The following is a 23,571-nucleotide window of genomic DNA, read 5'->3' as shown; positions in this document are numbered from 1 at the left end:
TCAGAGGTTTCCACCTTGTCTATAAAAATACATATTTAATTTTGCAGCAGACAGACAAATGGTATTTTCAGGCACACATATTAAAAGTTAGAGATTCCGGGTAGCTTGGTGGTATAGGGGTAATGAGACTCTACAGAGGGAGTTGGAAAAGTGTGCAAACAATTATTGTCATATATCAAAAAGTGTCTCTTTTTTTCGTCTTCTTTTACTGGTCTAGGTCTATGGATTTCAAATTAGGCATAAATTTTAAAAGTGACTTTAAAATACTTGACTTTGTATGAAAAAATGACTGTTTTCTTCACTGGGATAAATGTCTAAAAATTTTTTACTCTAGTTAAGAGTAAGATGACAAATAGGATATTTTTGAGTCTCAGATTCTTTTAATATATTTTTAGCAATAGGAATTACAAATAATGCCTATATACAGGCATACATTTGCAGTTGAAATAACACAACATAAAGCTTTATACTTATGCTAAAAATTCAAAATAAGTGTGGTATTATCATTCATCTTATTTGTGAAGAGGAAAAGAAAAATAGGTATATATAAATGAAAAGGCTACATGTGTGGTGAATTTATAAACTAAAATACTTTTGTCTAAGTACTTGTCTTTCCTTATTAGTAATATCCAAATGTTTAAAAAAGATCCTCAAAAAATAAAGAATATTTTTATCAATTATGAATCAGCCACTATATATTCTTTAGGTACAGCTTCTCAATTAGCTCGCTCTCTTTCCCAAAGCAGAATATCAGAACTTCAAAAAGGGATTAGTGTGGCTTACATGAGGACCTAGGCACCTCCCAAGAATGTGAAATCTTGAAACACTCCTTACAGATCATAATTGTGTGTATTTTCAAGTGAGGGAAAGGATACATAAAAGGCAATAAATAAGGACAGTGAAGCTGTGAAATGTGTTGGATGTCAAATGAATTTTTTGGGGAGTGGGAGTGGAGGACAAAATGGGAATTACTGAATTAAATGGAAAAACTAAGGTTCTTGGTTTCAGGTGCAATGCAGAATATCTCAGACAATGATTTCAATTTTAATCCACTCATTACAAAGGGCAATCCTGCCCTACACCTGAAATTTTTAACAAACTCATTATGGCTCTGCCATAAAACAGCATGTTAACAGTCTACACATTCAAGAGGATGCTTGCGAACTTCATTCATATTTAAATCTATGTAGATTTGTTGGCAATACAGTAAGAGTAATATTACGTTCTGTAAACCATGGCATATCACATTTTATGTTATGCAAAGAGACAATATTTACAAGTCTTTTAAGAGTTTAAATATTTTATCCACTAACATAAGTGATAATTTAGCAAAGTGCAGGACAAAACCAGTGCTATTAATTGCATGTCCTTTAAAAGCAAGTAAGAGTAAAACCATTTCTAAAAGCTACCAAAAGCTTATTTACTTATGTCCAGTAAGGGATTACAGAGCATTAAGTAGCCTAGAAAAATGATGCATATTTAGAAACAGTGAGTATGAAAATTATAAGGCAGCATGCTCAGAACAAATTTTTGTTTCTGTTTTTTAAACACCGGCACTGATGATTTATCTTTAGTGGCAACTATATATATACATATACATCTCTGTATGTGTATTTATTTAAAAATATAGAGTGCAAAACACAAGCTTCATTAACAAAAAAAGGATGTGCAAATTTTCTTCTTAAACCAACACAAATAAAAGAGTAAGGAGAATATTCTAAAGAATAATAATAAGAAGAAATAAGGAATAAGTTGAACACAGCAAAGGAGACCATCTTCATTCCAAAATCATCTACAAGGCACTAAGGGTAGGAAATGACAAGTAACACAGAAGTGACTGAATAAAATTCCTCAGTCAGGTCGGAATATGGGATATTTTGGTAAGAATTCTATTAGTATTACCTGTAAAATAAAAACAAACAGAATATATTGACAAAATAATTTTCATTTGCTAGAACATATATAACCCAGAAAGTCTATAATCACTTTTCACAGGATGTACTTTGGTCCTCTAGTATAAAGTAAGGAAAATATATAAAACAGTTAGAAAAAGAATTTACTATAACTTATCATTAGATTGGCAATTAAATCAAATTGGCAAACATAACTACTTATTGCAGCTGACAGTTTCTATGACCTATTTCATGTAATTATTTGTTTAGGTGAAGAAAAGCAAACCATCTTACATTATTATCTCCATCCATCTATACTTCCTCTCACCCACCTTTTTTTTTTTTTTTTGACAAAGGAGAAGGGATTAAAACTGTGTTTTACAGATTAGAAAAAATACCTTTATCTATATTACATCTATATATTTTTCAGTTAAAGCTGCTGATATTGGTTATTACCATCTTTTACAAGTTGTCCGTAAAATATAATGAAACATCCAAATGGATTAAAACATTTTAATTAAAGACTGGAAATATAATAATAAAAACCAAAAATATTTATAAACTATATAAATTTATATGCTAACTTATATTTAGATATATGTTCTATATATATGTTATTTACAAATTTAATGTGTAAATTTATAATACTTTATATAAGGTTTTATCTATAGTGCATTTTAGATTTGTTGTCATTTGCACATTTTTCCCCCTAGCTATCCAAAATGGAGAAAAATGGCATAATAATCCTTATTTATGATACGGAAATGGAATGTTTACATTATATATATATATATATATATATATATATGTCAGCAATTTGAAGTTTAGATAAGTTTCGTATTCTTTTGAATGTTTATGATGCTGAAGTTATCACATTGGTTATAGGTAAATTTGTGTTTTGTGATTAAGACTGCATAGCTTTTGGTAAAAAAAAAATAAGAGCCTATCATTTCTTTATTGAAAATTAAGTGTTAGCTAAGACAAAAAGCTAGGAACATGAATTCAGAAGTCAATTCCTATTTTATGCAAGTTTTGTCAAGATCACATTTAGAAATATTTTGTTCAACAGCAGTTGTGCTCATTATCATATGTGATATTCTGCACCTATGTGAAAAGAAGATTAAGGTTGGGCAAGGTTTTCATTGCAGCATACTAGCTGACATTTTTCTCAGATCTAAGTAATTACTAGCTTTCAAGATATTTTATGTTGGCTACAAATGTAAGGAAGATGGAAGGAAACCTCTATGTTCCAATGGACAGAAGTTTAGGCTGAGGAGAAAAAAAACGTAGAAAGAAGAACCGACAAATGATAAGCACAGTAAAATGTAACATTTAGAATGGAATCCAAAAAAAGTAACTAAAAACAACAGCATACTTACATACTCCATCATATTGCTAGTTTCGCATTTCCTTTTAGTCAACTTCCAGTGCAAAGCAAGCTAAGAAAGTACAGTTAAGAATTTCGATATCAATTTATATTAATTATTACCTATAACATTTGAATAAATCACCGAGAACCATCCAGGAAAAAGCATAAAACACATAAAATAGCATTTAAAATAACTTGTAAAGAATATATATTAAAATTAAATATTCTCTAATCCATTCTTTTGTGGCCTGAAAAATTCTCATCTTATCAATTTAATAATGCAAATATGTAAGTGGGGCACTTATTTGCTTAAACTTTCTTACCTTGTGATATAATCTGTTATTTTCCCATTCTAATAACTTCTGAATTGATCTTCTGGTCTAAGAGGAAGAATCAAGACTTTGTTACAAGATGAACTGAAGAACTTTGTAAACTATGTGTATATTTTTCTGCTTGTTTGTAAAATCCAATTATCTTCTCTTCTTGTTTTTGCATTAGAAATCGGAAAAAAGGCAATGTAACTGACAGAAACTGCCAAAAGAGGAATAATATTTTGAGCAATTATTATACTGCTATTGTAAGATCTCTTTCTCTCCCTCTTCACACACCCATGCGTATATATGGGATTTTAATATATACTTTTCAAAATGAAATATGTACAAACTGTTCTGTGTTGTGAGTCCATTTACTGGACTACTATGAAATCAATACTGATACAGCTAGTAGTCCACTTAAATGGACCTAATCTTGACTTTCACATATCTTTACATAGGGTTACTTTTTCAATATACATGCAATATACCAAGTTAACCTGAATCCTCACAGAAAGTCTTCCTATAAGAGCTCCTAGCACAAATGCCTGGCATATGGTAGTCACTCCAGATCTACAAGTTGAATAAAACAAGCCAACATATATCAGAATTTCCACTGACAAGAACATGTTAAAAACAGCTAATCAGAAAACTTTATTTAGAGGAAAAACTGTAAATGAGAAGCAGCACTGTCCTAAACAAGGGGACAGAGACTGAATTTCTCTATTGGAGTGCACATATGTTGCAGGGAGGAAGAAAAGTTTGCAAAACCTTCAAAAAAATTAAGTTAAAGTCTACTATGCATTTTCAACTCTTATTTGGAAGAGTTTTATTAGGTTTCTGATAAAGAAGTCATGGTTAAAATTTAAAACTACTCCTCAAAATTGAATGATTTACAAACCCGTATCTGAAATGGTTTCCAAAGCACCAACTTAGATACTATTCCATTTGTGGAACTGTGTCAGTTAACAATCGATGGGAATTATATTCAGTTCATTCACAGTAGGTCAGAATGACAACAATGCCAGCTAGAGTGCACCATGGGGTTATTGTACTTGATGGAATCTCTAAACAAAATCAGATGGGTACAAAGAGACTGAATTAGTAATTATAAATCTTTTCCCAAAGAAAAAGTCAGGCCCAGATGGTTTCAAAGATGAGTTCTACCAAACAGTTAAAGAAGAAATAATACCATGACAATAAACACAAACTCAACAAAATACAAGCAAACTGAATCTAACAACATATGAAAAAGATGGTATCAACTAAGTGGAATTTATCTGAGGAACACAAAAATAAATTGCTGCAATACATTATATTAATAGAATAAAGGACAAAAAAAGGACATGATCATCTTAACAGATTTTAAAAAGGCTTTGAACAAAATCCAATATCCATTCATTATAAAAATCCTTAAAAATTAGGAATAAATATGAACTTCCTCAACCTGATAAAGGGCATCTATGAAAAAACTACAGCTAATATACTTAATGAAGAGAGGCTGTTTTCCTCTTAAGGTCAGGAAAAAGACAAGAATGTCTCCTCCCCCTACTTTTATACAACTGTATGAGAAAATTTATCCAAGTGTACTAGAAAGAATAGGGAGGGCAATTAGACAAAAATAAGAACTAAAAGGCATCCAGACTGGAAATGAAAAAGTGAAACTGTCTTCATTTGCAGACATGACCTTGCATAGAGAAAACACTAAGGAATCTGAAACTATGCTCCATAGGGTTAATGAAGTTAAAACTGTCACTAGCAAGACCCTCACTGACTATCCCTTCTTCACAAGAATGCTAAACCTTAACCTTTTAGAGGCAAACAGGAAAAGCTCAGGCAGGCTTAGAACAGTTTGAGCTTGACCACGGACTCACACCTGTGGAGATGGACCATGGAGTGTCCACAGTAGCTTCTACCTCATTATAATATCTGCTCAGGAGGAATACAAACCTCATCAGCGTAACATACAATGCGTTACAGGCATATTTCCTATATATGTGTATATGACGTTATACCTCTACATGCAATGACAAATCCCTCCCCCCTTTTCTGAATATTCATCCTGTCCCTAAATAAAAGAAATCCATTTACCCCCACTCAGGAGTCATGGCTTTGGGAGTTATTCCCCATGATTTTCTTATTTGTTGAAGTAAAGTTTTGTGTGACAACTCCACCTGTTGTAGTCTCTATCTGTAATTTCCCAAGGAGTGAACTCACTTTAGTTGTTAGGTTACAAATCCATTAAAACATTACTAGAATAAGTCAGCAAGTTTGCAGGAAACAAGATTTTGGTAGGTAGAATTCTGGCTCCCAAGATCTTTACCTCCTGGAGTTACACCTGTGAATACGTTACATTATGTTGCAAAGGGGTGTTGCAGATGTAACTCAAGGTACTGATTATTTGGCTTTAAAATAGAGGGAGATTATTTTAGATTACTTTGGTGGACCCAATGTAATCTCAAGGGCCCTTAAAAGTAGAGAACTTTTTCTGGCAGTTGAAAGGACAGTCAGAGGGATCTGAAGCAAGAGAACTCAAACCACCACTGCTAGCTTTAAGACAAAGATGTAAGGACCTATTTTATATTTTTATTTTAGCCAGAGGCTTCCATTGAGGTTAAACAATAACTTTGTTGTTTAACCCTTAAACTGTCCCTGCTCCCCCTTCCCCCAGGGGGACCTACTTAAAAACAAGTCCCGGAAACCAGCCTCAGGTAACAAAGCTCAAATACAAGGGTGGGTCAGGCCAGGTGGAGACATCCGATCAGTGGGGGTGCATACTGTCTCCTAGCTACCAAGGTGATGGGCTAGTTCCTATGGCTACTGTAGGGTGAATTGTAATTCAATTAGCCACCTGTGTGTGGCCAGGCCCAACCACAAGGCCTTTGCTCTATAAAAGTTAGTCTGGAAAGCAGGGAGGGGTCGCCCTCTCTTGTAAGATGTGCGTCCCCAAACGTTCGGTTAGATTCTTGATGCTTGGAACGAAATAAAGCTTTGCTTGACCTTCGCTTTGTATCAGTCTTGCTCCTTTAATCATGGACCCATTATTGGGGCATAACAAGAGAGGCCACACGGAAAGTATAAGGACATGATTTATGCAAAAATCTGAGGGAGTTTGGAAGCAAATTCTTTCCCAGAATCTCTAGAAAGGAATACAGACAGCCCTGCCATCACCTTAACTTTGGTCTTGTGAGATCTTAATATGAAAACTGTTTTAAACCATTAAATTTGTTACACTAGATAGAAAAATAACATGAGGCTCAACCTGTAAAAAAATCAATTGTATTTGTATACACTAGTAATGAACAATCTGAAAATAAGAGTAACGGACCATTTACAATAGAACTGAGAAAATATTTAGAAATAAATTTAATGAAAGAAGTATAAGACTTGTAAACTTAAAACTAAAAAAATCGCTAAAATACATTAAAGAAGAGGTAAGTAAATGGAGAGATATCCTATGTTCATGAATCAGAAGACTCATGGAATAACATTCGCAACAATGGTGCTGGGACAATTGTATATCCAAAAGAAAAATTATGAACTCACATACCTATCTCACAGCATGCATGAAAATTAACTCAAAATGGATCAAAGACCTAACCATAAGAGGTGAAATTTTAAAACAATTATAAGAAAACACAGGAGTAAATCTTTGTGATCTTGAGTTAGGCAAAGCACCCTTAGATATGAAGCAAAAAGTACAAGCAAGAAAAATTTAAAAACGATAAATATGACCTAGTCAAAATAAAAAATTTCTGTGTGTCAAAGATACCATTGAGAAAGTGAGAGCCCTTCCAGAATAGCCATGTGAGAATCTAAGGGAAATTTCTTCCTTGTAGAGATAACTATTAAATTGATCAAGTATTAGCAAGGATACTCAATCAAATGTTCTAGAGATTGACCAAAGGGATTATAACAGATTGACAAGTATTTATTCAATAAAGTTATGGACAATAGCTAAGAACATTGGGAGGCCTTGGTAATAAAGCTAGGTAATACACCCATATCTCCATTGCTCTACATTGTGGAAGAACTATTTTAACAAGCTTGGGAGCTGTGTGGCAGGTGGTTCCCCATAGCTTCCAGCTCCCTGGAGTGGAACTGCTTTCCTGGGTAAGAGCAGCATCTACTTCCCTAATGCTAACTTCTACAAAATAGGCAAAACAGTTGGTGAAAAGTGCAGTCCCCCTTTCTGTCACATATCTGTATTGTGGGAAAGCTGATATATTTGGCTTGACAACTGAGTGGCAGTTCCCATCCTCTCAGCTTCCTAGGGTAGAAATATTCTGGGTAGATTTGACAGATAGTGAATATTAGCAGATCCTACCCTCCATGGCTCTGGGCTAAAAAAATCCACAGCTAATATCATACCAAATAAGAAAAAAATCATAAATCATAAAATTATTCCAAAACCTGAGAGCTTTTCCTCTAAGACAGGAAAATTCCTCTAAGACAGGAAAAAGACAATGATGCCCACATTTATCACTTCTATTCAACACACTACTGGAAATTCTAGACAGGTCATGTTGGCAAGAAAATCAATAAAAGGCATCTAAATTAAAAAGGAAGAAGAAAAATTATCTCTATTTATAGGTGATATTATTTTATGTGTAGAAAACCCAAAAGAATGTACAAAAAAATCTGTTATAGCTAACAAACAAATTCAGCAGTGTTTCAGGATATGAAATCAACATGCAAAATTCAGTTGCATTTTTACTTTTTTAAAGATTTGATTTATTCATTTGACACAAAAAGAGAAAGAGAATGAGCCTGGGAGAAAGGCAGAGGGAGAGGGAGAAGCAGACTCCTAGCTGAGCAAAGAGCCTAATTTGGGGCTCAATTCAGGAACCCTGTGATCATGACCCAAGCTGAAGACAGATGTTTAACTGACTAAGCCACCCAGTTGCCCCCAAAATTCAGTTCCATTTCTATATAATAATAGTAAATAATTCAAAAAAGAAATTAAGAAAATAATTACATTTGCAGTAGCACCAAAAAGAATAAAATACTTAATAATAAACTTAAGCAAAGAGGTGAAAGATGTGCACACAGAAAATTACAAAACATTGCTAAAAGAATTTAAAGACCTAAATAAATGTAAAGACATCCTGCGTTCATGGATTAGAAGACTTAATATTGCTAAGATGACAATATTATCCAAAATGATCTATAGATTCAATGCAATCCTTATCAGAATCCCAGTGACATTTTTATAGAAATAGAAAAACATCCTAAAATTCATATGGAATTAAGAGACCACTATTAGGCAGCAATCTTGAAAATGAAGAATATGAAGGACTCATATCTCTGGATTTCATAACTTAGTACAAAGCAATGGTAACCAAAAAAAAAAATGGTATTGAAATAAAGACAGATATATAGACCAATGGAATAGAATAGAACCCAGAAATAAACCTTTGAATGTATATGGTCAACTGTTTTTCAACAAGAGTGCCAACCATTCAATGGGAGAAAGGAATAGTCTCCAATATATGCTGCAAGGAAAACTGGATATCCATATGCAAAAGTATCAAATTGGACCCTAAACTTACACCACATACAAAAATTAACTCAAAATGGATCAAAGAACCAAACATAAGAGTGAAAACTATAAAAGTCTGTGAAGAGAACATTGGAGACAATCTTCATAACATTGGATTTTGCAATTTCTTGGCCCCTGACACTGAAAGCATAGGCAAAAAAGGGGAAAATAGTTTAACTGGACTTCATAAAAATTAAGATCTTTTATGCATCAAATGACACTATCAAGAGAGTGAAACAATTATCTACAGAATGGAAGAAAATATTTGCAAATAATCAGAATACATAAAAACTCCCCAACTCAACAACAAATTAGTTGCAAAATGAACAAATTACCTATTATTAGAAATGGCCAAGAGTACATGTAAAAAGGCTTAACACAAGTCATTAGAGAAATGCAAAGCAATATCACAGATACCACTTCACACCTATTAGAGTGGCTATTATCAATAAGAAGGAAAATAGCTAATGTTGGTAAGGATTTGCAGAAATTGGAATCTTTATGCATTACCGATGGGAATGTAAAATGGTGCAGCTCCAATGGAAAGTCTTTCTTTTTCTCAAAAAGCTAAACAATTACCATATGTTTACATATTCTATTCCTAGGTATACTTCCCAAAAGAACTGAAAGTATGGACTTGAACATATATTTATGCAACAATGTTAAATGCAATATTATTCACAAAAGACAAAAAGGTGGTGAGAATTCAGGTGTCCATCAACTAATGAGTGGATAAACAATGGGGAATATAAATAGAATGGACTGTTATTCAGCCATATAAAGGAATTAAGTTCTAAAACATGCTATGACATGGATGAACCTTGAAGACATTAAGCTAAGCAAAACAGTATCAGGGCAAATACGGAATTACCCTATTTATATGAGGTATCCTAGGGTAGACAAATTTGCAGACACAGAGAGTAGATTAGAGGTTACCAGGGTCTGAGGGGAAGGGGAATGAGGAATTATTTAATGGCTACAGAGTTTCTGTTAAGGTAATGAAAGATGTGAAAATAGGTAATGGTAATGGTTATACAACATTGTGAATATAATTAATGCCAATGAACACTTAAAATGGTAAACTTTATGTTATGTGTATTTTACCACTATTACACATTTTCAGAAAAATCCAGTAAACACAGTAGAAACCAAGAAATGATATCATTAGTTGACCAAAATATAAGGAATTTCTGTATGATATAGATGACCCCACCCTCAAATGAAAAAACTGAAATTTAAAAAATGCCTGACTGTAGACATCTTGGTATGAAAGTATAGGAGCCTGAAAAAGAAGCAAAGATGAACTTGAAGTAACTTTAAATATGCACAGCAAGGAGGACATGTGCACCAAAAAAAAAAAAAAAAGAAAGAAAAGAAAAGGAATTAAGCTTCTTACAACAAAGGAATATAATATGGCATGCCATGACCAGAAATAAAAGAATGAAATTATGATGTCAATGGCTCATTAAGTAGAAAATATCTACAAGGAGACAGAAATTATTAAGAAGAACCAAATGGAATTCTGGAGTTGAGGAGTACAAAACTAAAATAAAAGAACACAAAGTAGATTTGAATTAGAAGAATAATCAGTGAACTTGAAGACAGATCAAAAGATAATATGTAATCTCAAAGCACAGAAAAACAGAATGAAGGAAAATGAAAACAGCCTCAGAGAAATGTTAGACATCATTAAGGGCACCAATACACATATACCTGGAGTACCATAAAAAGACAAGAGAAAAACAGAAGAAATATTTAATGCAATAATGGTGAAAACTTCTAAATTTAATGAAAAATATTTATCTACACATATGGGAAGCTCAAGAGGTCCAAGCAGGAATAAACCATAAGGAGATCCATAGCAGATACATTATATTATAATGTTGAAAAACAGAAAAACTGAAAATCATGAAAGCAGCAAGATGAAATTACTAATTATTTATATGGAAACTACAGTAAGATAAATAGCTGACTTCTGATTAGAAGCAATGTAGGGCACAAGGCAGTTGGTAACAGACTGAAAGTGATGAAAGAAAAAAAGACTGTCAACTTTAGAAAATGAAGGTAATCCATTTAGGCATGTAAAGGCTTGGAAGTTATCTCTCCTGCCCACATATCAAGAAGGAAAAAAACAAAACAAAACCCTGAACCACCTGAAAGCCAACTCCCCTTAGATTTATCAGAGAAGAGAGGTTGTAAAGACTGGAGAGGTACACAGATGGATACAAATAAGCACAATTTACCAGGGTAGAAACATAGGAGAGGAAAACTCTGTGGGAACCAGGAGTAGGGTAGCAGGACCTGAACTTGACGAATTGCTGGAAGCTGGAATCTCAGTGGGGACAAGTTTGAGAGTTAAAAATTCCAAAGAGGCCCAGTCTTGGGGAAGATTCCCACACTTTGAGTTTTATTACCAAAAGCCTTATCAGGTTCTCACAGTGATTGGAGAAAAATCCTTTCATCCTCCCAGTAGGAAAAGGGAAAGAACAGCCACTTTTAAATATCCCCAGAAGGGACGCCTGGGTGGTTCAGAGTTAAGTGTCTACCCTTCAGCTTAGGTCATGATCCCAGGGTCCTGGGATTGAGTCGGGCATCAGGCTCCATGCTCAGTGGGGAGCCTTGCTTCTCCCTCCGACTGCCGCTCCTCCTGCTTGTGCTCTCTCGCTCTCTCTCTGACAAATAAATAAGTAAACCTTTAAAAAAATATATGGCCAAAACATTCTGTTCTTAAAGACTGTTCTTAAGAGAAGCTATTGTACCAGAGCCTGACCAACCTTGGAGAAGGCAAAGACAGAACTCCAGCACCCTCCAGCCTTCCTTTCTCACCTAAAGGGGAAGACAAAAATCTGGGAAGCACTTGTGAAGGGCAAAGCTCAGGGGCACAGGGTCACTAAAAAACAGGCCAAATCATAGTACTACAGAGTACTTCCAAGTCTTCCAACACCTTACCACTATGTCAGTAAGATTTCTTATAATATGGGAATACAACTGAAAGAACTGTGCATCTCAGACAATATTTAAAATAAATAAGTCAGATGGATGAAAAGTACCGCATAAGGAATACAGTCAATAACTCTTAATAACTTTGTATGATGACAGATGGTAACTATACTTATTGTGGTAATAAGCATTGTGTAATGTAGAGAATTGTTGAATCACTATGCTGTACACTTGAAACTAATGTAACATTGTATGTCAACTGTACTTCAAAAACCAAAAAAACAGGCAGAAAGTGAAGATAATTTACTTACAGTCCTTTACACTAGAGAATTTGTTAAATAAATTGTTAGATTAAAGAACAAAAAAAGAAGTATCTAGGGAAATCTAAAGAAAACAGGCCAGACAAAACCAAGGACACTGGGGAAAGTTTAGTTTCCAACACTGACAACTACAGCAAACAGTAAATACAGCCAAATGCCTGATAACATAAAATCTTATTTAAAGACCTGTTTACCTCAGTTTCTCTTACCTAGTACATATGTGTGGCTTTCAAACAAAAAGTAAACACAATAAAAAAAAACGGCAAAAAAAGTAGAAGTCATACTAAAAGACACCACAAGCATCAGAACCAGACACAGAAATGGCAGAGATGTTGAAATTATCAGACTGGGAATATCAATCAACATAGACTAATATGTCACATGTAATGCAAAAAGCGGACAACATGAAAGAACAGATATGGATGATGTTAGCAGAGAATTGGACAGATACAATGTTAGCAAAGAAATGGCAACTGTAAGAAAAACTCAAAAGGAAATGGCAGAAAGCCAAAATACCGTTAACAAAAATAAAGAACACCTCTGTGGGCTAATCAATAGACTGGGCATTGTTGAGGTAAGTATCAGTGAAGATTGAAGATATACCAATAGTAACTTTCAAAACTAAAATAAAAGGAAAAAAAAAAAGAAGTAGAACATCCCAGAACCAGCGGTCAATTATAAAAGGAGGAATAGACATATAATAGAAATACCAGAAGGTAAAGAGGGAAAGGAACAGGAAGGAAGAAAGGAAGAGGAAGTATTTAAAGTAATAGTGACAAGATAATTTCCCCCCAATTTTTTTTTAATTTTTTTTTTAATTTTTTTTAATTTCCCCCAAATTAATGAAAGGCATCAAACCATAGGTTGAGGAAGCTCAGAGAGTACCAAGCTAGTTACTCAAAAATCTATACCTAGTAATCTCATATTTAAACTGCAGAAAGTAGGGGCGCCTAGGTGGCTCAGCTACTGGGCATCTGCCTTTGGCTCAGGTCAGGATCCCAGGGTCCTGGCATAGAGCCTTGCATTGGGCTTCGGGCTCCGTGGGAAGCCTGCTTCTGCCTCTCCCACTCCCCCTGCTTGTGTTCCCTCTCTCACTCTCTCTCTGTCAAATAAATAAATAAATAAATAGATAAATAAAATCTTTAAAAAAATAAATAAACTGCAGAAAAATCAAGGAAAATTCCTGAACAAAGCCAGAGGGAAAAATGCCTTACATATAAAGGAGCAAAATAAGAGTTATATCAGACATCTCTTTAGATCTCATGTGAGACCAGAAGAGAGTGGAATGAAATAAAGTGTTAAAAGTACCCCCAACCTAGAATTCCACACCCAGCAAATAAATATAGGCTTTCAGACAAAAAGTTGAGGGAACATGTCAACAATAGAACTGTCTTGCAAGAAATGTTAAAAGTTCTTCAGAGAGAAGGAAAATGCTGTGTTTAAGATACTTAGATCTTCAAGAAGGTTTAGAGAAGGAAAAATTGAAGGTAAAATAAAATAGCTTATTTCTTTTATTCTTGTTTTTTTTTTTAGTGAAAGTTTTCATGCTTCTCAACTTGAGGGTTAAATTGGGGTATTTCTTTTATTCTTAATTGATCTAGCAGGTAATAATTTACTCAAAATAATAACAACACATTCAATGATGTTAGCTTATGGATAAGTAAAACAAATGGCATCAAAGTTATAAGGGATGGGAAGGAGAATTGGAGATACTCTGTAAATAAGGTACTTCCACTACCTGGGAAGTGGTATTGTGTTATTTGAAAGTGGTCTTGAATTGGTTATATGTATATATACTACAAACTTACTTTAGTTGGCCACCCCTCAAAAAAAGATTAAAAAGTAGGATTATTGATATTTTAAGGGAAGATAAAAAAAAGATATACAAAATACTCAGTTAAAATCAGATAAGACAGAAAAAGACTAGGAGACAAAAGCAAAAACAGGAACAAAGAACAAGAGCAATGAATAGAAAACATTAATGAACATGGTAAATATTAATCCAACTATATCAATAATCACTCTAAACATCAATGGTCTAAATACATTGATTAAAGATCGTTAGCAGATCAAAAAAAAGGATTCAGCTACGTATTGTCTGTGAGAAACCCACTTTAAATTTAAATGTAAAATCATATAGGACTAAAAGTGAAGGGATGGACAAAGATATATCACGGTAACGCTAATCAAAGGAAAGCTGGAGTTACTTTAGTAATTTCAGACAAAGCAGATTTCAGAGTGGGGAAAATTATCAAATACAATGATAAAAAGGTCAGTTCTTGATATGTCATGGGCATATCAAAAAAGCATCAAACTATGTGAGGCAAAAACTGATGGAACTGCTAGGAGAAATAGAAGAATCCACTCTTTTTAAAAAGATTTTATTTATTTATTTGACAGAGAGAGAGACAGTGAGAGAGGGAACACAAGCAGGGGGAGTGGGAGAGGGAGAAGCAGGCTTCCTGCTAAACTGGGAGCCTGACGAGGCTCAATCCCAGGACCCTTGGATCATGACCTGAGCTGAAGGCACATGCTTAATGACTGAGCCATCCAGGTGCCCTGAGGAATCCACTCTTAAAGCTGAAGACTACAACAGCCCTTTACCAGTAATGAATAGATCAATCAGGCAGAAAGTCAGTAAAGACATAAAAAAACTCAATAGCACCATTGATCAGCTGGATATAATTAACATCTACAGACTACTTTATCAAACGGTAGCAAACTACATATTATTCTCAGGCTCACATGGAATATTCATCAAGATAGATCACATTCTGGGTCCTAAAACACAACTTAACATATTTCAAAAAGCAGAAATCATGCAATGCATACCCTCAGACAACAGTGGAATTAAACTAGAAATCAACAACAGAAAGGTAGCTGGGGGGGGGTGGCGCCTGGGTGGCTCAGTGGTTAAGCCTCTGCCTTTGGCTCAGGTCATGACCTCAGGGTCTTGGGATCGAGCCCCATATCGGGCTCTCTGCTCAGCAGGGAGCCTGCTTCCTCCTCTCTCTCTGCCTGCCTCTTTGCCTACTTGTGAGCTCTCTGTCAAATAAATAAATAAAATCTTAAAAAAAAAAAGGTAGCTGGAAAATTCCCAAACATTTAAGAGATTAAACAGCACATTTCTTTCTTTTAGGGTGGGGGAGGAGCAGAGGGAGAGAAAATCCCAAGCAGGCTCCATACTCAGCACAGAGCTGGATGCAGGGCTTGATCTCACAACCCCAAGATCATAACCTGAGCAGAAATCAAGAGTCAGATGTTTAACCGACTGAGACACTCAGGTGTTCCTAAATAGCACATTTCTTTTTTAAAAAATTTAAATTCGGGGTGCCTGGGTGGCTCAGTTCATTAAGCGACTGCCTTTGGCTCAGGTCATGATCCTGGAGTCCTGGGATGGAGTCCCATATCAGGCTCCCAGCTCAATGAGGAGTCTGCTTCTCCCTCTGACCTCCCCTCTCATGCTCTCTCTCTCTCAAATAAGTAAATAAAATCTTAAAAAAAAAACAACCTATGAGAACCAATTGGCCATTTCAATAACAATCTCTTTGGCTAGAAACATTTAAAAAATTTTAAATTGAATTAGCCAATATAAAGTACATCATTAGTTTCAGATATAGAGTCCAGTAATACATCAGTTGCATTTAACACCCAGTGCTCATCACATCACATGCCATCCTTAATGCCTATCACCCAGTTACCCTATCCCCCCCCTTCCCCCCCCCCCCCCCACCCCCCCCCCCCAGCAACCTTTGGTTTGTTTCCTATAGTTAAGAGTCTCTCGTGGTTTGTCTCCCTCTCTGATTTCTTCCCATTCAGTTTCCTGACTTTCCCCTATGATTCTTTGCACTATTCCTTAAATTCCACATATGAGTGGAAGCATATGATAATTGTCTTTCTCTGATTAACTTATTTCACTCAGCATGATAGCCTCCAGTTCCATCCACACTGATATAAATGTTAAGATTCCAACCTTTTTGATGGCTGAGTAATATTCCATTGTATACCTATACCACATCTTTTTCCATTCATCTAGATGCCAAAGGACATCTGGCTCCCTCCACAGCTTGGCTATTGTGGACACTGCTGCTATAACCATTGGGGTCCATGTGTCCCTTTGGATCATTGTGTTTGTATCTTTGGGGTAAATACCTAGTGGTGCAATTGCTAGGTCATAGGGTAGCTCTATTTTTAACTTCTTGAGGAATCACCATACAGTTTTCCAGAGTGGCTAAACAGCACATTTCTAAATAATATAGGTCAAGAAGGAATCTCAGGAGAAACTTAAAAATATATAAAACTAAATAAAAATGAAAACACAACTAATCGAAATTTGTGGGATTCAGTGAAAGCTGTGCTTAGACAGAAATTTGCAGCATCAAATGCATAGAGTAGAAAAGAAGACCTAAAATCAATCACGTAAGTTTGCACTTTAGAAAAAGAACAAATTAAATCCAAACTAAAAAGAGGTAACACAAATTAGAGCAGGAATCAGTGAAATTGATAATAGGATTTCAATAGGGAAAATCAACAAAATTAAAAACTGGTTCTTTGAAAGACTAGTAAAAAGAGTCAATTTTTAGCCATGTTGAATAAGGGAAAAAAGACAAAAGTTACTAATATCAGAAATAAAATGGGTTATCATTAATGATGCCATAAATATTAAAAGGATAATAAAGGAATATTATTAACAACCCCATGCCCATGAATTTGTTAAGCAAAATGAAATGGACCAATTACTTGAAAGATACAATACTAAAACTCACACAAGGAGAAACAGACAATTTGAATAAGCCTATATTTATTAAAGAAACTGAATCAACAATTAATAACCTTCCCAAATAGAAACTCCCATGGCCAGGTGGGTTCATGAGTGAATTCTACTAAATATATAAGGGAGAAATTTTACCAATTCTTTACAATCTCTTCCACAAACAGAAGCAGAGGGAATACTTCTTAACTCATTTTAGAAGGCCAGTACTACCCGAGTGCCAAAACTAGACAAAGATATTATATGAGAGGAAAAGTACAGATCAATATTTCTCATGAACACAGACATAAAAATCCTGAATAAGACATCAGCAAACAAATACAAGAATGTATATACCACAATAAGTGACTTTTGGTTTGGCAATGAATTCTTAGATAGAACCCAAAGCACGAGGAATAAAAGAAAAAAGTTGATAAGCTGGACTTTATCAAAATTAAAAACTCTACTCTGTAAGAGATGCTGTTAAAAGAATGAAAAGACAAGACAAAGACTGGAAGAAAATATTTTGAACACAAATACCTGATAGAAGACTCGCATCCAAAATATATAAAAAGTGTTTAAAATTTCACAGTAATAAACCAGAAACCTAATTAAGATATGTCTGAGCAGAAAAATCTCAAAGAAGATATATAGATGACAAATCAGTACATAGAAAGATGTTCAGTATCATATAACTTTAGGGAATTGCAAATTAAACAGTGAGATACCACTATGCACATATTAGAAGGTTCAAAATCCAAAATACTGTCAACACCAAATGTTGACAAGTACATGGAGCAACAGAAAGTCTTTTTTTTTTTTTTAAAGATTGTACTTATTTATTTGAGAGACAGAGAGTGAGAGTGAGAGGGAGGGAGAGAATGAGAGAGAGAGAGAGAGAGAGAGAGAGCACAAGCAGGGTGAAGGGCAGAGGAAGAATCAAACTCCCTGCTGAGCAGGGAAGCTGGACATGAGGCTCCATTTGGAGACTCCAGGATCATGACCTGAGCCAAAGGCAGGCACTTAACTGACTGAACCACCCAGGCACCTCGCAAAATAAAGTCTTATGTATTGTTAGTGGGAATGTAAAATAGTATAGCCACTTTGGAAGAGGACTTGGCAGTTTCTTACAAAACTAAATATAATCTTACCATATGATGCAGAAATTATACTCCTTGTTTCCTTACCCAAATTACTTGAAATTTGCTGAATATTTGTAGCAGCCTTATACATAACTGCCAAACCCTGAATGCAATGAAGACATCCTTCACTAGGTGGGTGGGTAAACAACTGTAGTACATCCATATAACAGACTATTATTCAGTAGGGGCACCTGGGTGGCTCAGTTAGTTAAGTGGCCAACTTTTGATTTTGACTCAGGTCATGATCTCAGGGTCCTGCGATCAAGCCCTGTGTTGGGCTGTGCACTCAGCAAGGAGTTTGCTTGAGGATTCTCTCTCTCTCTCTCTCTCTCCCTCCCCCCACTCGTGCCACCTTCTCTCTCTCAAACAAATAAATAAACCTTTCAAAAAGAATATTGTTCAGCAAAAAAAGACCTATCAAGCCACAAAAAGACATGGAGAAACCTTAAATGCATATGGTAAGTGAAAGAAGCCAATCTGAAAAGACTATATTTTGTATAATTTAAACTATGACATTCTGGAAAAGGCAAAATTATGGAGACAGTTAAAAGTTCAGCGACTGCTTGGGATTTTGGGGTGGGAGGGAGAAATGAAGAGGTGTAGCATGGTGGATTTTTCAAGGGGTGAAATTATTATTCCATTATACTGTAATAATGAATACATGTCATTATACACATCAAAATCCATAGAATGTACAACATAAAGAGTGAATTCTGATGTAAATCAAGGACTTTAGTTAATAATGAAGTGTCAATATTGGCCTCATCAGTTTTAACAATTGTACTTCAACAGTACAAGATGTTAATAATAGAGGAAATTGGGAGTTGGGTGAGGAGAATATATGGAAACTGTACCTTTTTCTCATTTTTCCCCCATAAACCTAAAATTGATCAAAATTAGGATGTTAATTAATTTTATATATCAAAGAGTAGAGACAAAATGAGGACATTCATAGATAAAAACTGACAGCATCTGTTGCCTGCAGACCTACTGTACAAGAACTACTATGGGAAATTCTTCAGGCTGAAATCAAGGGACACAAGATATTGAGTCCACATATAGAAAAAGGAAAATTCTGGGGCACCTGGGTGGCTCAGTAGGTTAAGCATCTGACTTCTGGCTCAGGTCATGATTTCAAGGTCCTTGGATTGAGCCCTGTCATGATCGCAAGGTCCTGGGACTGAGCCCCGTGTCAGGCTCTAGGCTCAGCTCAGAGTCTGCTTGTCCCTCTTCCTCTGCCCCTCCTCCTGCTCATGCTCTCTCCACCTCTCTCTTAAGTAAGTAATAAGTAAATAAATAAATAAATAAATAATAAATATCTTTTTTTAAAGAAAGAAAAAGGAAAATTCTAAGAAGCTCAAAGAATTCCGACTAGGATAAACTCAAAGAGATACATCCTGAGAGAAACTATAATCAAACCTGAAAGCCAAAAACAAGGAGAGAAATCTTGAAAGCAGCAAAGGAGGAGTGACTGTGGTATTCAAGGGGTCCTCACTAAGATTAACTGTTGTTTTCACATCAGAAACCATGAGGTTCAGAAGCAGTGGAATGGCGTATTTCGAGTGTTAAAAGACTGTCATCCGAGAATTCTAGATATGACAAAACTATCCTTCAAAAAAAAGGGAGAAATTAAGACATTCCCAAATGAATAAGCACTGAGGGAGTTCATTCCTATGAGAATTATCTGTAAGAAATGTTAAAGAGAGTCCTTCAGCCTGAAATAAAAGAACATTAGAAAATAACGCAAGTCATATGAGGACATAATGCCAGTAAAAGTAACTCAATAAATAAATGTAGAAGGCAGTATTGTTTATGCTGAAGAGAAAAAAAAAAGGCAGTATTGTTCTGTTTTTGTTTTAGAACTCCTCTTTTTTACCTATGTGATTTAAAAATGCATAAAATAGGGGCACCTGGGTGGCTCAGTGGGTTAAAGCCCCTGCCTTCGGCTCAGGTCATGATCCCAGGGTCCTGGGATCGAGCCCCGCGTCGGGCTCTCTGCTCAGCAGGGAGCCTGCTTCCCTTCCTCTCTCTGCCTGCCTCTCTGCCTACCTGTGATCTCTGTCTGTCAAATAAATAAATAAAATCTTTAAAAAAAATAAAAAAAAATAAAAATGCATAAAATAAAATGATAAATCTATGTTAATAGATATAAATATATAAAGATATAATTGTGATAATAACATAACGGGAGGAGGTATGCATATGTACAGGAGCAGAGTTTGTGTATTATCAAAACTAAGGTGATATTAATTTAAACTAGTGTGTTTTAAGGTGGGTGTTAAGGAGGGCACATATTGCATGGAGCACAGGGTGTGGTGCATAAACAATGAATCTTGGAACATTGAAAAAAATAAAATTAAATTTAAAAAAAAACCAAAACCCAAAAAAAGATGTTAATTATAATCCCCAAGAAACAACTAAGAAAATAAATAACTAAGAAATATATTTTAAAAAAGGACATGAGAAGGTATACGGTACATTACAAAAATCAGTTAAATGTAAAATAAGGAAGTAATGGAGTAATTGAGTTAAAAAATATATGACATATGGAAAACAAATAACAAAATGGCAGAAGTCCTTCCTTATCTGTTATAGACTGAACTACTCTCCCCCAGTTGATATATTGAAGTCATAACTGCCCATACCTCCGAATGTGACCATATTTGGATATAAGGTTTTTAAAGAGGTAATTAAGTTAAAATGAGATAATCAGGGTGAGCTGTAATCCAATATGACTAATCACTTCTGATAAGGATACAGACATGTTTAGAAGGAAGACCAGGTAAAGACTCAGAGAGAAAACGGCCACCTACAAGTCAAGGAGAGAAACTTCAGAGAAAAAATAAACTCTCCCAACACCTTGATCTCAGACTTACAGTCTCCAGAACTGTGAGAAAATAAATTTATTGTCTAAACCACCGAGTCTGGGGTACTTTATAAAGGTAGTGCTGGCAAACTAATTTACCATTAATCACTTTAAATGTATGTAGAGCGAACTCTCAATTCAAAGGCAGAGATCTGCAGAATTAATTTAAAAAACATAATCCATCTGGAGTGCCTGGGTGGCTAAAGTGGTTAAGCATCCAACTCTGGATTTTTAGCTCAGGTCTTGGTCTCAGGGTCCTGAGTTTAAGCCCTACTCTGGGCTCCATGCTGGGTGTGGAGCTTACTTAAAAAACAATAAAACATAATCCATCTATATCTTGTCTACATATCAGAGACAGAAATAGTTCCAAAGTGAGAGGATGGAAAAAGCTACTCCATGTAAATAGTAACAACAACAACAAGAGCTGAGATGGCTATAATAATAAGAGACAAAATTATTTTAAGTAAAGAAAATGTTACAAGTGAAAAAGATGGACAGTGTACAGGTCTTAATATGTTCAGGCTGTTATAACAAATACAATAGACTCAGTGACTTAAATAGCAGAAATCTATTTCTCATAGTTCTAACAGATGGGAAATCTTAGATGAGATGGTTTGTTGAGTTCAGGTGAGAGCCCTCTTCCTTGGCTTCCTTGGCCCCTGGCTGGCAGATAGCTTCCTTATTGCTGTGACCTCACATGGTAGAGAAAAAGCAAGCTCTGGTCCTTTCTTACAAAGGCACTAATTCCATCATGAGGACCCCACCCTCATGACTCCATCTACACCTACTTACCTCTCAAAGACCAAAATACCATCCACCTCCAAATATCATCCAATTAGTGGGGAGAGCTTCAACATATAAATTTTGGGAGGAAACAAACATTAATTCCATACCAGCATACTTCATAAAAACATAAACCAATCAGTAAGAAATTACTATTATAAAAACAAACATAATTAAACACACACCTACAAAATGTGTGAAACAAAAACTGACCAAACTGAAAAAATAGATAGTTCTACAATAATAGAGACTTCATTACCCCACTTTCAATAATGAGTAGAACAACTATGAAGAAGATCAATAAATAAATATAGGGCTTGGACAACACTGTCAACCAACTATATCTAACACATATATGGAATATTCTGTTCCACAACAATATAATACAAGTTCTTCTCAAGTGTACATGGAGTATCCTCCAGGATAGGCTGTATGTTATGCCACTAACCAAGTCTCAATAAATTTAAAAAGAGTTAAGTCTTACAAAGTATAAAACTAGAAATCATAAGAGAAGAAAAACATCATATTCATGTTGCAAGACTGAGAGAACAGTCCCTTTCCTCTGAACACCCCTATCAACTTAGCAAATATTAAAGCAAAAAAGGGTAAAAGTTATTTTAAAATGGTGGCATGAATAGGCCTGAAAGTTGACTTATAATATCACAGTTGTTTCAGTGGTAAATGTAAGAATGGGTAAATGAAAACCTTCATTTCATATATCATGTAGCCATAGAATTCTAGTAGAGCCAAGAGCAACTAGAAGTTGTTCTTTTTTTATTTTTATTTCTTTTCTTTCACCTAATTTGTTACAAAACATATTCATGAAATATACTGGCTAAAAAAATGTTCATAAGGCAGTTTACAAAGAAGTTCTTTTCTTGGAAACATTTTACAATCAGTTTACACAGCAACCTTGTGATATAGGGCAGTGTAACCACATTATTTCCATTTTATTTTGTGGGTAACACAGATATGACTTTCATAAAGCTAGATACCTAGAGTTGGCTAGAGTAGGGTGGCAAATGGTAGCTCTCGGGCAAAATCTGGCATACTGCCTGTTTTTGTAAATCAAGTTTTACTGGAACACAGCAATGCTCACTCATTTGCATATTGCTTATGGCTGCTTTCATACTAAAACCACAGAGCTAGATAGTTGCAACAGAGACCTCTGGCTCACAAAGCCTTAAGTATTTTCTATTTTGTCCTTTAAGAAATATTTGTCTGCTAGAGAATTAAAACTCATTGAGCTGTATATCATAACACTTATCCTAATGTTTTTTTGTCCCAGCAATAGGAAATACGACCTAGGCAACATGATGTAGTCAAGAGAATACAGTGTTACAAGAGACAAAAACCAAACAAAACAGAAAAAAATATTTTTCTGCATGTGTCATTTACTATGTGACACTGGGAAACTCACTTTATCTCTCTGAATCTGTTTCCACACCTGTAAAATAAGGGATATGGGCTATATGAATGCTAATCATCTTTCCAATTAAACTATTAGAGTTTATACAACTTAGTCTACAGATTATGAAGCAGCAGTGATTCCATAAAAGTTCTTAAATTATTTTTATTTTTAAAAATTTCTACATGTGGGCTAAAAGGCAGTGAGGCACCTTAAATTTCTTTATCATCACACTACCTTAAAAGTAA

General features: G+C 34.9%; 1 protein-coding gene across 4 annotated transcripts in view; it reads right to left on the bottom strand.

The window, feature by feature from the left end:
* Positions 1-669: 669 nt before the first annotated feature.
* The window catches only part of CHIC1 (cysteine rich hydrophobic domain 1), a 61,284-nt gene continuing 38,382 nt past the window's right edge, over positions 670-23,571 (bottom strand). Inside the window, exons 4-6 of one of the 4 annotated variants that reach the window (XM_032849755.1) lie at positions 3,585-3,641; positions 3,272-3,331; positions 670-1,902 (exon numbers count right to left, since the gene is read on the bottom strand). In XM_032849755.1, coding sequence (XP_032705646.1) covers positions 1,852-1,902; positions 3,272-3,331; positions 3,585-3,641 — 168 coding nt within the window. In that variant the 3' untranslated portion in view covers positions 670-1,851. Of the gene's footprint in view, positions 1,903-2,475; positions 3,332-3,584; positions 3,642-23,571 lie in introns of those variants that run through there. The other 3 variants (XM_032849757.1, XM_032849756.1, XM_032849754.1) reach the window with 3 other exon arrangements.

This window comes from Lontra canadensis, unplaced genomic scaffold, assembly GCF_010015895.1.
Source record: "Lontra canadensis isolate GAN:19392208 unplaced genomic scaffold, GSC_riverotter_1.0 scaffold246, whole genome shotgun sequence".
Taxonomy (NCBI): Eukaryota; Metazoa; Chordata; class Mammalia; order Carnivora; family Mustelidae; genus Lontra; species Lontra canadensis.
Note: the sequence above shows the minus strand (reverse complement) of the source record. Positions and strands in the feature narration are given on the sequence as shown.